The sequence below is a fragment of the Procambarus clarkii genome, chromosome 31 (assembly GCF_040958095.1).
Source record: "Procambarus clarkii isolate CNS0578487 chromosome 31, FALCON_Pclarkii_2.0, whole genome shotgun sequence".
NCBI classification, from domain to species: domain Eukaryota; kingdom Metazoa; phylum Arthropoda; class Malacostraca; order Decapoda; family Cambaridae; genus Procambarus; species Procambarus clarkii.
In genome coordinates this window covers 31,189,229-31,202,644 of record NC_091180.1, presented here as the reverse complement: position 1 = coordinate 31,202,644, position 13,416 = coordinate 31,189,229, and the positions used below count along the sequence as shown (strand labels likewise).

General features: G+C 39.6%; 1 protein-coding gene across 3 annotated transcripts; it reads right to left on the bottom strand.

The window, feature by feature from the left end:
* Nucleotides 1–1,411: 1,411 nt before the first annotated feature.
* Nucleotides 1,412–12,996, bottom strand: LOC123758856 (transcription elongation factor B polypeptide 3). Of its 3 annotated transcripts, none has more exons than XM_069334682.1 (6): nucleotides 12,939–12,996; nucleotides 9,982–10,140; nucleotides 8,334–8,395; nucleotides 6,267–6,800; nucleotides 2,858–2,945; nucleotides 1,412–2,335 (listed from the first exon to the last, which is right to left on the bottom strand). In XM_069334682.1, exons 2-6 carry the CDS (start codon nucleotides 10,136–10,138, stop codon nucleotides 2,193–2,195), a joined length of 984 nt encoding a protein of 327 aa, XP_069190783.1. In that variant the 5' UTR covers nucleotides 10,139–10,140; nucleotides 12,939–12,996; the 3' UTR covers nucleotides 1,412–2,192. The 3 variants fall into 3 exon arrangements, with proteins under 3 accessions (XP_069190783.1, XP_045599560.2, XP_069190782.1); XM_045743604.2 differs by having other exon boundaries at nucleotides 12,610–12,980; XM_069334681.1 differs by lacking the exon at nucleotides 12,939–12,996 and adding an exon at nucleotides 12,491–12,610.
* Nucleotides 12,997–13,416: the final 420 nt, after the last annotated feature.

Here is a 13,416-nt window from a genome sequence, read left to right as displayed (position 1 = left end):
GAGGGGGAAGGAATGGTGCCCAAACACGAGTGGACGCTCGGGGATTGAATGCCGACCTGCATGAAGCAAGACCGTCCAGCCCAAGTGGTTGCAGCAGGTGTTCTCATGACAATGAATGATCGCTGCTACTCACATTCTTAATTCGGACCAATACACGGGGACTCTTAGTGGTCGAAGACGCTATGGAACAGAGCTGTGAGGGTCAAGCATCCACCTCGCATGACGTCTGGGCGCTCACTGTCGGTCACCGGTGACCGGTCCACCCAAGGGAGTCTCGTGCGAGTCAAATTCATGAAGAAGTTACGCAAGCACTTACGAACGTGTACATCTTTCCTCAATCTTTGACGGCTTTGATTACATTTATTAAACAATTTACAAGCATGAAAACTTACCAATAAACTGCTGTTATTGTTATAAACAGCCTCCTGGTGCTTCGGAGCTCATTAACTGTTTAATAATTGTAAACAAAGCCGCCAAAGATTGACAGATGTACATGGTTCGTAAGTGCTTGGGTAACTGCTTCGTGAATTGGTGCTTGATATACCAGGTCATGTGACCTGCAGAGCCTCGTTGCATCTCGTGACGTAAGAGCTATACCAGGCCCCCATCTTGGTTATCAAAATAGTACAACAAAATTTAAAATAGCCTACTTAGGAACATATTATGAAAATTTATACATTCTACTTTGAACTAAATATTCCTTGGAAGTTCTATATTCAGGCTAATGGGAGTGTATGGCCCACAAACATGCCAGTATCAATAATGCTCCCATCTCTGTCACTGAGAGCTGCTGCCTGCTCCCAGCTCTGTCACTGAGAGCTGCTGCCTGCTCCCAGCCCTGCCACTGAGAGCTGCTGCCTGCTCCCAGCCCTGCCACTGAGAGCTGCTGCCTGCTCCCAGCTCTGTCACTGAGAGCTGCTGCCTGCTCCCAGTTCTGTCACTGAGAGCTGCTGCCTGCTCCCAGCCCTGCCACTGAGAGCTGCTGCCTGCTCCCAGCTCTGTCACTGAGAGCTGCTGCCTGCTCCCAGTCCGGTCACTGAGAGCTGCTGCCTGCTCCCAGCTCTGTCACTGAGAGCTGCTGCCTGCTCCCAGCTCTGTCACTGAGAGCTGCTGCCTACTCCCAGCTCTGTCACTGAGAGCTGCTGCCTACTCCCAGCCCTGCCACTGAGAGCTGCTGCCTACTCCCAGCCCTGCCACTGAGAGCTGTTGCCTACTCCCAACTCTGTTTATCCTATGTTATTAGTCTGTGAGAAGACATTACCATCACTAAATTGAAAGGAATGTTATAAGTAAGCATTCTACCACCAAGTAGGAATGGTGTTAGCCCTTATTCCCAACAAATGGAGAATAATGCCAGCAGTCCAATGAGCCACAAGGTCAAAGGAAATTCACAATATTCAAAATCTAAAGCAAGGATTCTACATTTTTTTATTATATAACTTAATCATTCTTGTCTGCATTAAGAAGTTATTGAATGCAAGAGTGTACAATAGAGACAGATGATGAGACAAAAAGGTTAGGAACAAAATAAACATTATCAAAAAAAGAACATCTTGATGTTTAATGTTAATGCTGCCAGAGGTATACACGTTTATTTCTAAAATAAAACATTTCTGTAAATATAACCTAAGACTTAACAATTATATAATATGAAAGATAAGGGTAAAGTGCAATAGCACACTGATCAGTGAAATAATAACCCACTACAGTACAGTATTAAGAAAACACAAGAAATATAAATTAGACATTTCAGTCCCATGCCGGGATCATCTTCAGCAGGGAGAGGGTCCCAACTTAAGAATCAAACATCATCCCACATCTCTCTTGTGTTTTCTAAGTAATAGATTATTATTTCAACGTAAGTCATTTTTGTATACTGTGGTCATCATATATATATACTGTACAGTATATGACAAATATAGCTTTATTTAACTATCCCATTACCTACCCCAATATGATATAAACCTGGATATATCACATACAATCTTTCTTATGAGAACAAATAAAATATATCTATACATTTATGCACTAAAACAATGACATAACAGTTATATACACTGACATTTAAAATATAAGTTTTCAGAAGAGACTGTCTTCTACTCTGGATGGAAGTCAAATACATTTCCTAAAACAAATATGAAATGATGATCACCGGAAGTAAATGCGAAGACAAATCTAGACACTATCACAAATTAGTTCTTGGATGTATGCTTCCTAGCCAGAGCAATGTGATGGTGAATATTTGCCATGGCTCTCTTGACTGTTTCTTCACTCACTGGCTCACTATCATTCCCAGTTTCATCAGCCTTAAGGTCTTGCTTACGTGTGTGGCAAACTGGAAAACAAATTGTTGTATTAGCTCTTGGTCAGATGTAATCTTACAATGCAGCTGTATTAAGAAGAGTAAATTTAGATTTAAGTTTTGAGATAAATTACTACCGTATAGCAAAGCCTGGTGAAACATAGTCAATTGTGTTAAATGTGACTACACTAAATAACATGATTACTGAAGTATGTAAACAATACAATATAGAGTATGTGTGTGAATATGTGTACTGCTAGTATATCTTAGAAATCAATTATACTGAATAATAACCATAGGGGTCTAAAAAGTCCCGTCATATATATAAAAAAGAAAACTTTATACAAAAGGATTAAATAACTATGCTCTTATCCAATTTAAGATAGCATTCCTTCCCATAGCATTCCCTTCCATTTATATAGCATTTTTAATAATATGATTACAATTGTGCAGTTTAATATAGCTGCTGGAACACCCCCCCATCCCCCGCCGCCCACACACACACACACATGACAGCTTACCATATTGTTACTTCAAGTACTGTAGACGAATTACCTGTGATGTACTCCAGCTCCTTCGATGACATATGTTTTAAGTGGTTCAACTCTTGCTGTGCAATCACTCCCACATGATAGCTCTTACTCTGAATAAAACACGTATGTAACATCAAACACAATTTATATAATATTTTTAACATTTTAAAAAATAAATCTAAATGTACTAAATATTAATACAATTTGTCATTGAATGCAGTTAAACAATTATGGCAATTCCTATACAAGAAGAAATAAATGTACTTCCAGCTAGCCATGTTGCAAAGTTCCATGAATGAATAAAACAAATACTTATATAACCTGTCTAGATTACCATATAACTTATTGCAAGCAAAATATTCCAAGAAATGTTAGGTATAGCAAAAACTTTGTCCACTAGGTCCTTTCTAGATGTACTGTACTTCTTAACAAGATTAGAACACTTAAATTGCATTTAATAATTGTGTCAATTGACTAGACAGGAGAGCCGGTATGATACTGAAAAATCTACAAGATTCTTTATTTTAACTCTTTGGCTGTGGCACCTCTGCTTCAGCCCCATACTTTTCTAGGGTTTAACCCTTAGACAGAGGAATGGCAAAATGGTCATTTCCAGAAATGGTCAGACAGTAACTGTTTAAATCATCATATGATGATGACCGCATTCCTCTAGTAACATTCATGATGATAACCGCACTTGTACCACAAAATGGTAGCAGGATTTTTTCATGGATCAAGGTAAACTCCATTATACCCACACAGACCAATTATATCCGTACTAGCATCAAACATGTAAAACCAAGACAATATTTGATTAAAATCTTCATATGATAACTGCATTACCCTACGAGTCATTGCTGGCAGTTATTGACAATAACTGCTGTCTAAGGGTTAATTAAAATTTTTGGAGGGGGCCGAATGGTGGCTGCAGGAAGGTAGCTCGCCGAGATAGCTCCACATGGATGAGTCACATCCGTCTTAGGCCTGAATGGCCTACCAGGGACCAGAACCTGCCCCGCCCCCCCCCCCCCACCACCTCACTGACACACAGGAAGTACAGGATTGCAGGCCATGAGTCACAATAACGTGCCCGAAGTATGTTGACCAATCCACACACTAGAAAATGAAGGGACGACGACGTTTCGGTCTGTCCTGGACCATTCTCAAGTCGATTGTAATCAAGTCACAATTGACTTGAGAATGGTCCAGGACGGACCGAACGTCGTCGTCCCTTCATTTTCTAGTGTGTGGATAGGTCAAGTAGAGGATTGTTATGACCCAACCCATACTCCTGTTTAGATAATACTTTTTGTAATTATGTGCACCATAGTACAAATATTTATGTACCAGTACTAAGGAATTAGAAGAATTTTGTACTATTCACTTTATAGTCCAAAACAAATGAAGCTAAAATACAAACTTAAATATTCTTAGGCCTAGTATAGCACACACATGTGTGCAATATGTGTATATACCAGGGCCTCGTAGCCTGGTGGATAGCGAGCAGGACTCGTAATTCTGTGGTGCGGGTTCGATTCCCGCACGAGGCAGAAACAAATGGGCAAAGTTTCTTTCACCCTGAATGCCCCTGTTACCTAGCAGTAAATAGGTACCTGGGAGTTAGTCAGCTGTCACAGGCTGCTTCCTGGGGGTGGAGGCCTGGTCGAGGACCGGGCCGCGGGGACACTAAAGCCCCAAAATCATCTCAAGATCTCAAGAAGATGTACACATTAGGCCTCAGATAGTGTGAATCAGGTCTCGGAAAGTTAGGTTAGTTTAGTTTGTCTTTGCAACATAAATAGAAAATCTTTTCCAGTTTGTCCAAATTCAATATGTCCGATTTCTACTTTTGAATTGCGTCAGTATACTGTATGCACTATGGTCCTCATCATCACTATAATACTACCAAAATGGGAGGATGGGCTGTATGATCACCCTCACTCAGAAAACATCCAGAAAGTATTTATTTATTTACGTATTTATTTAGATGCAATCTGGGAAGAATGGATGTAAAAAGCTGAACAGAGGGAAGAGCATGAAAATTCAATCAACTCCAGTACAGGCAAGAAGCATACATCATGAATGCCTTGCAATCTGAAACACACCTAAAGTCTCGGGTTCCACACTGAGGTGAACAGTTCCACCTGGGGGCAACCGGTTGATTCACAACCTTGTGAATCTACAATTATGATTACAATTGTGCAGTTTAATATAGCTGCTGGAACACCCCCCCATCCCCATGAAAAGAGTCATTCTTGACCATGCACTCACTCAGTATCAAAATACTGTCAGCAAGAACATTTGACGTGCCCTGCACATGAACCACATATACTGTAAAGCTAAACCCTGAAAAGCTTAGAAACTGAGCTACACACATTCAGGGAAGGTACTGAATCAACCAACGCTGGGTGAGACAATGAACCAGTTACACGCAGTCTTAGTGAGGCCAAGTCCCAAAGTCCGGCTGAAGACGAATATTCTGCAGCACAAATCAAACTTGCATAAAGGGAAAATGGGTGAGTATATCTGGCATACAAAGCATGGGCTACAACTCGGGATTTACTGAGGCAAGGTTTACTCTAGTCGAGATTGCACTGTATTTGATTCTCCCACCAACTGTTGGTAGAATTTATCAGATCCAGAGGCTTGTTTTGAAGGTCAGAGGAAGTTGTCAAACATTATAAGATTTGGAAATACTTTTCTAGGCATGTGGACTCAGATTGCACATTTCATTCTATCGCGTACTTTCAGCTGTCGACTGCTGTCAAGTATTGAGAGTTAAGGTTGTCTTTTGGTTGGCTCTCATTTAAGGTTGCTTGGTTGATGAGCTTTATACTTATCTCTGTAAGGGGGACTTCTGTGTCTTTGGCCCCTGCTTATGGTGGCAAGCACTGCCATCTAGTTGGTCATTTTAGCTAATAAGTGTTTACATAGTCTAGGCAAGTGTTATAATTGTTGTCCATGTAGTTGCTTGTTTTGAAGCACTGTTCTTTCTGGTGATTTTTCCTCCAGAATTATGAACCAAGATTCCCAAGCTCTCCTTTGTCTCTACTGTGAGGGCCCAGAATCTGGTCATGGACTCTGGTAGGCATCCATCAATCATTAGAGCCTGGTGTGCTACCTAAGATCTGCAAGCTTCCGGATGAGAAGCTCAGGGAGCTACAGAGGGAAAGAGTTATTTAATTACCTTCGATGATGGATTTGTGTGTTTGTATATCCAACCAATACTCTGCTAAAATATACAGCACATCTCTCTAAAACCACTGTACTGTTCTTCTCCCAAGCATTTTCTTTATTGAATTTTAAGATATTACTGTATGTAGGAAAAGCAGCTTCCAAAGTTTTTCTTAAAGAAGATTTGCAATTAAAAAATATATACTGTACTCCAAAAAAGGTACACATAGTTATGTCTGAAAATAAATTATATTTACCTTAGATCCACATGAAATGAATGTAACAATATTTTCTTTTCCTTTCTCTTCTTTCTTTTGACTTGAAAGTGAATCTCTAAACTTTGATGTTAAAGTAGGCCGCGCGTAACTTTGGTCTGACACAGGTTTGGTCGTTTTACAAGTATGAGGGACTCCTTTCTCCTTGCTTCTTTGATGCGGCTCTCTAGAACACTGAGGAGGCTTGACTCGTGACTCATATTTCCTTCTGTTTAAAGACTCATCTGGAGAACTCTCACTGTGTCTTTCTCTGTTTCTGCTAACTCTTTTCTCTGAGGCATTACTACCAGAGTGTGTAGGAATTTCTCTTCTTTGTTGGCTGTGTGTAGTTCTGATAGAATTCTCACTCGTGGAACTCTCATGAGAAATATCATGACTGGATGGCAAACTGGAGCAAGACTGCTGTTGTAATTTTCTGCTGTGCTTTGATGCCTGTGACCCTGGAATGGATTTTTTCTTTTTTTTGGCTTTTGCTGCTTTATTTCCTCTATAAACCTCATGATGACTTCTGGAATTCTATGAAAAGAAAAACAAAAGTTATATAGTGTTCACTAAGAAAATTTAAATGCGGTAGTGTACAGGTACAGTACTGTATTTTGCTGATACAACATCTAATAGGAAAATAATAAAGTTGAATGTCAGCCAAAGAATTCTACTAATTGATTAAATTATTTTATGAAGCAATACTTACTATACTTGCTTCAAAAGATACATAGTGTGATAATAAAAGAATATCTCAGTTACTACAGGCATTGTGGAAAACTTGAAGCAAAAAAATAGCAGTCAGAGAAATTGGAAAATGGGGAAAAATGTATATGCAGTAATAAAAATACAGTGATGGGGATTAAGACAGGAACATATATTCTACCACAGAACACACACACACACATCATGCCAGACCTGCCCCCATGAAGCCCACATCAAAAGGATATCATCAGCAGCATATGCAAGGCTGGCAAACATAAGAACTGCCTTTAGAAACTTGTGTAAGGAATCATTCAGAACCTTGTATACCTCATAAGTCAGACCAAAATTAGAGTATGCAGCTCCAGCATGGAGTCCGTATCTAGTCACACACACAATGCAGTTAGAAAAAGCTCAGAGGTATGCCACCAGGCTAGTCCCCGAGCAGAGGGGTATGAGCTACAGGAAAAGACTACTGGAAATAAACCTAACAACACTGAAAGACAAAAGAGTTAGGAGACACATAATCACCACCTATAAAATTATCAGAGGATATTGACAGGATAGATAAAGACAAACTATTTAGCACGGGTGGTATGCGAACAAGATGACACAGGAGGAAACTTGGTACACAAATGAGCCACAGGGATGTTAGAATAATTTTTTTCAGTGTCAAGGTAGTTAACAGATGGAATGCATTAGGCAGTGATGTGGTGGAGGCTGACTCCATACACAGTTTCAAATGCAGATATGATAGAGTCCAATAAGCTTAGGAACCTGTACACCAACTAATTGACAGATGAGAGGCTGGACCAAAGACTCGAAGCTCAACCCCCGCAAGCACAAGCCGGTGAATACAACTAGCACACCATTCAGCAACAAGGTTGTCATCAGGGCTCTCCTGACTATAGTCCAGAGATTTTGCCTAATGATGAAGGTGTTGGTATTTGGGAGTTTATTATTTGTGTGCCATTAATTGTACAAATAATATTGGCATTCTGAAGCATAGTATACTTGATCCACTCCTTTCTCATGCACATCAATAACCAATGTCTGCTGTGAATCATTCTGCATCTATAAAATGCAGAAATAGTTATTAGAGAAGACTTGTAAATTTAGGGTCCCATGATGCAGCACTGATCAGGAAAATAAAATTAACTGAATACAGTGTCATGAGATCGTGACATACTAATATTAATGATTTGGATTTTGACTGTTTTCACCTTGGTTGTACAGTATCTTGTGTTGTCTTTGCATTACATAAGTATGAAAAACATAAATGTATGAAATGCCATGAAAATAATGGCATTATTCTTTTTTTCCTGCCCCCCCCCCCCCCCCCCACAATATATTATGTGAACTTACATCAGAATGTATACTTGGTCTGCGGTTAATTAAAACACTAGTCTCCTTTTGTTGTTGATGTTCTGAAAGAAAGGAAAGAAATCAATTAGAAACTGTTAGTTTTAATCAAAGTGAAATTTATATGTAATATACATATACGTAAGGAAGCCGGTCGGCCAGTAAGGGAGCCGGTCGGCCGAGAGGACAGCATGCTGGACTTGTGATCCTGTGGTCCCGGGGTCGATCCCGGGCGCTGGCGAGAAACAATGGTTATCTTGAGATTATCTTGGGCAGAGTTTCTTTCACCCTATGCCCGTTACCTAGCAGTAAAATACTGTAGGTACCTGGGTGTTAGTCAGCTGTCACGGGCTGCTTCCTGGGGGTGGAGGCCTGGTCGAGGATCAGGCTGCAGGGACACTAAAGCCCCGAAATCATCTCAAGATAACCTCAAGATAAAATAGCCCCTTACATACCGGGAAGATCTCCATACCTTGGAAATGCTTAGATCCTTCTCTTTACCTATCAATTTTTCTAGCATTTCCCCAATGTTTTGTTGATCAGTTTTACCTTCTACTTTTGCAAGGTTTCTTATAATGAGGTTATTTTATCGGTTTTCTCTCTCTCAAGCTTCTGAATCTCTCTCCAAGCCCATAAATCTGCACACACACAAATAATATCACATGAGACCAGAAGGCATGGCAAGATATGCAGAATACCCCCACTGAAAAGCAGAGGTGCAATAGGTACTTCGAAAGAGAACTCTGTCAACATCAGAGGCCCGAGACTGTTCAACACGCTTCCACTCTACATAAGGGGCATAACTGGCCGACCCCTCACAGTGTTCAAGAGAGAACTCAATAAGCACCTCCAAAGGATACCTGATCAACCAGGCTGTGTCAGGCTGTGAGCAGCCATGTTCAACAGCCTGGTTGACCAGACCATCAACCAGGTCTGGTAAGAGACCGGACAGCGGGGACCTTGACCTTCAGAATCACCGCAAGGTAACCATAAGTTAAGTTTCTACAGCCCTTTCCTCAACTCTGCCAGCATCCCCAGTGTTTTCCTTGAATGTTGGATTGCTCCCCAGATTCTTCTAGTTAACTACTAGTATCATGCCTAAATGAATGTTTCTTTATCAAGCATAGAGAATCACAATACAGTACCTATAAGAGTGGCAACATAGACAAACCAATGCCGAAACAGGCCTTCACAACCTCAAAGCATAATTGTTGCCTCTTAATAAATATCATATATCAATTGTTAGCAACAGTTTATAAAGAAATTCAAGTATTGTCTTTATAAATATCCATTTCTTACTGTATGGCCTCATCAGAGAACTCTCTAAACAAGAATGAATTAATGGTGGAAGGAAAATTAAAATATTTCATTGCCTAGAAGAGACAATGACTTCAATTATGCCTTATAATCTATTTGTACAAAACAAAAGCTTATCAGCCATTTAAAATATTAAAATCAACATACCTGAAATTGTTGACCAAACCACACACTAGAAAGTGAAGGGACAATGACGTTTCGGTCCATCCTGGACCATTCTCAAGTCGATGAGAATGGTCCAGGACGGACCAAAACGTCGTTGTCCCTTCACTTTCTAGTGTGTGGTTTGGTCAACATATTTCAGCCACGTTATTGTGACTCCTCGTCTGCATACCTGAAATTGAACTGGCCTTTGATGTCTGAATTTTACAATCGGCACGAAAAGATGTATTTGTCTCTGCATTTTTAAATTCTGGCTTTTGGCTTTGTTGTTGAGCTTTCTCCTGCAAAGATTTCAGTGTGTCTTCGACAATGTCCAGAGCCGCAGTCATACCTGAAAATGTTATTAATAAATATTGTGTGAGTATTACATTGTGATAAAGCTACATGATGCATGCAGGGGCACAATTCTCACCATTAATGTATTCACCATCTATTATATACTAGGTACAGGTGTGCAGTGTTGAACATTTGTCTTAAGAATTAGTTAAGTTAAAAATTAGCAGTTATAAAATTTCACTTTTATTTATAAACAAACTATGTATGTGTATATGTATATATGTGACAGTGTCAGACCACAAAGGAAGGATTAATCTTCAGAAAGATCAAGTACTTTACAAGTAAAGTACTTTTGTATTTATGAATGTATTATTAAATACAAAAGTACTTAAAGAAATTCCTGTCTTAATCCATCCTTCGTGGTCTGACACTGTCACATTGTTCATCACGTGTTAATTTCTTCATGATTTACGTACAGAGAAGGAACTGTACCCAGTCATTTCGACCATCTATGAGCATACATCAAACTAGCAAGAAGCGAAGCCATTGCTCTAATCTATCTACTAGTTTAAGCTACTGCTGATGTCATTTGGTTATCGGCAACTACAGCATGGGGCCATATGTACCACATCCTTCCTTCCCATATGTCGGGAAACTCTAAAGCCCAGTGGCTGTGTCACCTGTTGGTAGAAAAACTGTTGTGCCTCACGGTGGATAAAAAAGACTAAAGCAGGTGCTTTGGGACCCTCTGGCATCTCCCAAGGAGGCAAGTGACAATCCACACCCCAAACAGGGAGCCTACTTGAAGACTTTCTATCAACACCTTATGACCCAAGACATTAATACATCAGGAGTCCTGTAAACTCTGGGTAGCCAAACAAAGTAGAGGCCAAATGGCAAAATCACGAAGGCTCCTCTAATACACTAAACCCAATCAGGCAAAATTCAGCAACATTCTCAAGTGATCTCCAGCAGAGCAGGAGCCATACACCCATCACACCAGGAGTCCACCTCCCAGCAACCAATCGTAAAATGGAAACAGAACAAAAAATCTACCAATGTCCCTGTGACCCTAGGCAATAAAGGCCTCGGGTATCGAAAAGAGAAATGAAGAGGAAGCCAGACATCAATATCCTGACTCAAAAGGCGATAATCACATCCCATTCTGTTAGCTGCGGGATGTTACTAATAATAATAATATAATATTTTATTTAGGAAAAGTACATACATAGATGCAGTTACAAACATTCTGATTGATTTAATAAATAAATGTTTATTCAGGTAAGGTACATACATACAAGAGATTTTACAAAAATTGATCGATTTATAGATAGAGCTAGTACATACAATGCCTAAAGCCACTATTACGCAAAGCGTTTCGGGCAGGAAAAACATTAATCACTAAAACTTAATACTAATTGAGTATAAAGAATAAAATGTGTTGAGAACAAATAAAAATAAAGATAAAAAAAGGGGGGAACATGGCTGAAAAAGCAGCACAAATACAATTAGGTTGACAAACAGCGTTGTTTAAAAAAACAGACATGGGTTGACAATAGAGGGGTAAGTTAGGTTACAGGGAATTTATTAGGTAGTGCTTCGTTTTTATCTTAAACTGGTTGAGAGAGGTACAGTCTTTAACATGGTTGGGAAGGTCATTCCACATTCTGGGTCTCTTGATTTGTAGAGCATTTCTAGTTTGATTAAGTCGTACTCTTGGAATATCAAAACTGTATTTATTTCTGGTTGTGGTGCTCATGGGTTCTGTTACAACCTTCAATGAAGCTTTTGAGGTCAGGATTGGCATTACAGTTCAGCATTTTATATATGTATAATACACATGAGAGATGTGCAGTGACTTAATATCTAACATATTCAGAGATTTGAGTAGGGGTATCGAGTGATGTCTGGGGACAGAGTTGGATATTGTCCTAATACCAGCTTTGTGTGGAGTAATTAGAGGACATAAATGATTTTGGGTAGTAGAACCCCAAGCACAAATACCATACTTGAGATATGGATAGATGAGGAGTAATAGAGTCACCAGGGCAGGGCGGAGTACATAATATCTGATCTTAGAAAGAATGCCAACAGTTTTTGAAACTTTTTTTGATATATTTAGAATGTGTCCCTGGAAATTCAGCTTGTGGTCAATGAGAACGCCAAGGAATTTGCCATTTATAGCTAGAGTTAGTGCATACAATACCTAAAGCCACTAGCACGTATAGCGTTTCAGGCAGTCCTAGTACGTCTGTGTGTATGTAGACTGACTAGTAGACCAAACGAACACAGAATTATATTCTAAGGTCATCTAATCGGAGTCAATAGACCTAAAACTCTCTACAAACATATTTGGTCTACTAAATAGCCAACTTTCCCTCTTGATTCCACATACTTAAATTTACCTGTGTCTACATAGGCCATTTGGAATACCTATCGAATGAACTTTGGTCCATTGCAGTAAGCACGAAACCATTCTTATGTTAAGGAGGCTGATCATTTAAAACATTTACATAACATTTACCGATCCTGTTTGAATACGGTGAAGATTTTGCCATCTTCCTTCAATGATTTTGGAATGTTGTGTAGTAGAGAACGCTATAGGCACAGACTCTGCTCCAGGGAGTCACAGCTTCACGTCACAGACACAGCTTCACGTCAGACACAGCAACACATCACAGTTTTACGTTAGATACAGCTTTACGTCACACACACACACAGCTTCACATCACATATAAGGGCACGTCAGACACTGCTACACACGCCAAACAGATGTAAGACACAGCTACACACGCCAGACAGAGGCAAGACACAGCTACACACGCCAGACAGAGATAAGACACGGCTACACACAACAACGATACGTCAGAACAATGGTAAACAAAGTTCAAAGTTGCTGCCAAGCGCCGCCGTCGACAATGACCGGCAACAAGCCGAACTAGAAATAAAAATATTCCATTATTATGCCGCTATTATAATTATAAACAATTATATTATAAAACTTATACAAACCAATAGTTACAAATACTACTTTAATATTAGTATCCTAAACATTATATTTTATTTTGCAGCTGAATTCTGGCTCAGTGCACATATTTGCAGTTGGAAATTAAAACTTTCTTGCATTATTTCAGAGTAAAAATAGGTTTGATCATGTTCTGCATTCAGCACCAATATTATAGTAAGTAAATATAAATATACCACATTTCTTTCATTACTTACGTAATGTTAGCGGGATTTGGGTAGATTTGGGTGGATGTGGGTAGATTTCGGTGGGTTTGGATAGATTTGTGATAGATTTTGGTGAATTTGGGTGGATGTGGGTAGACTT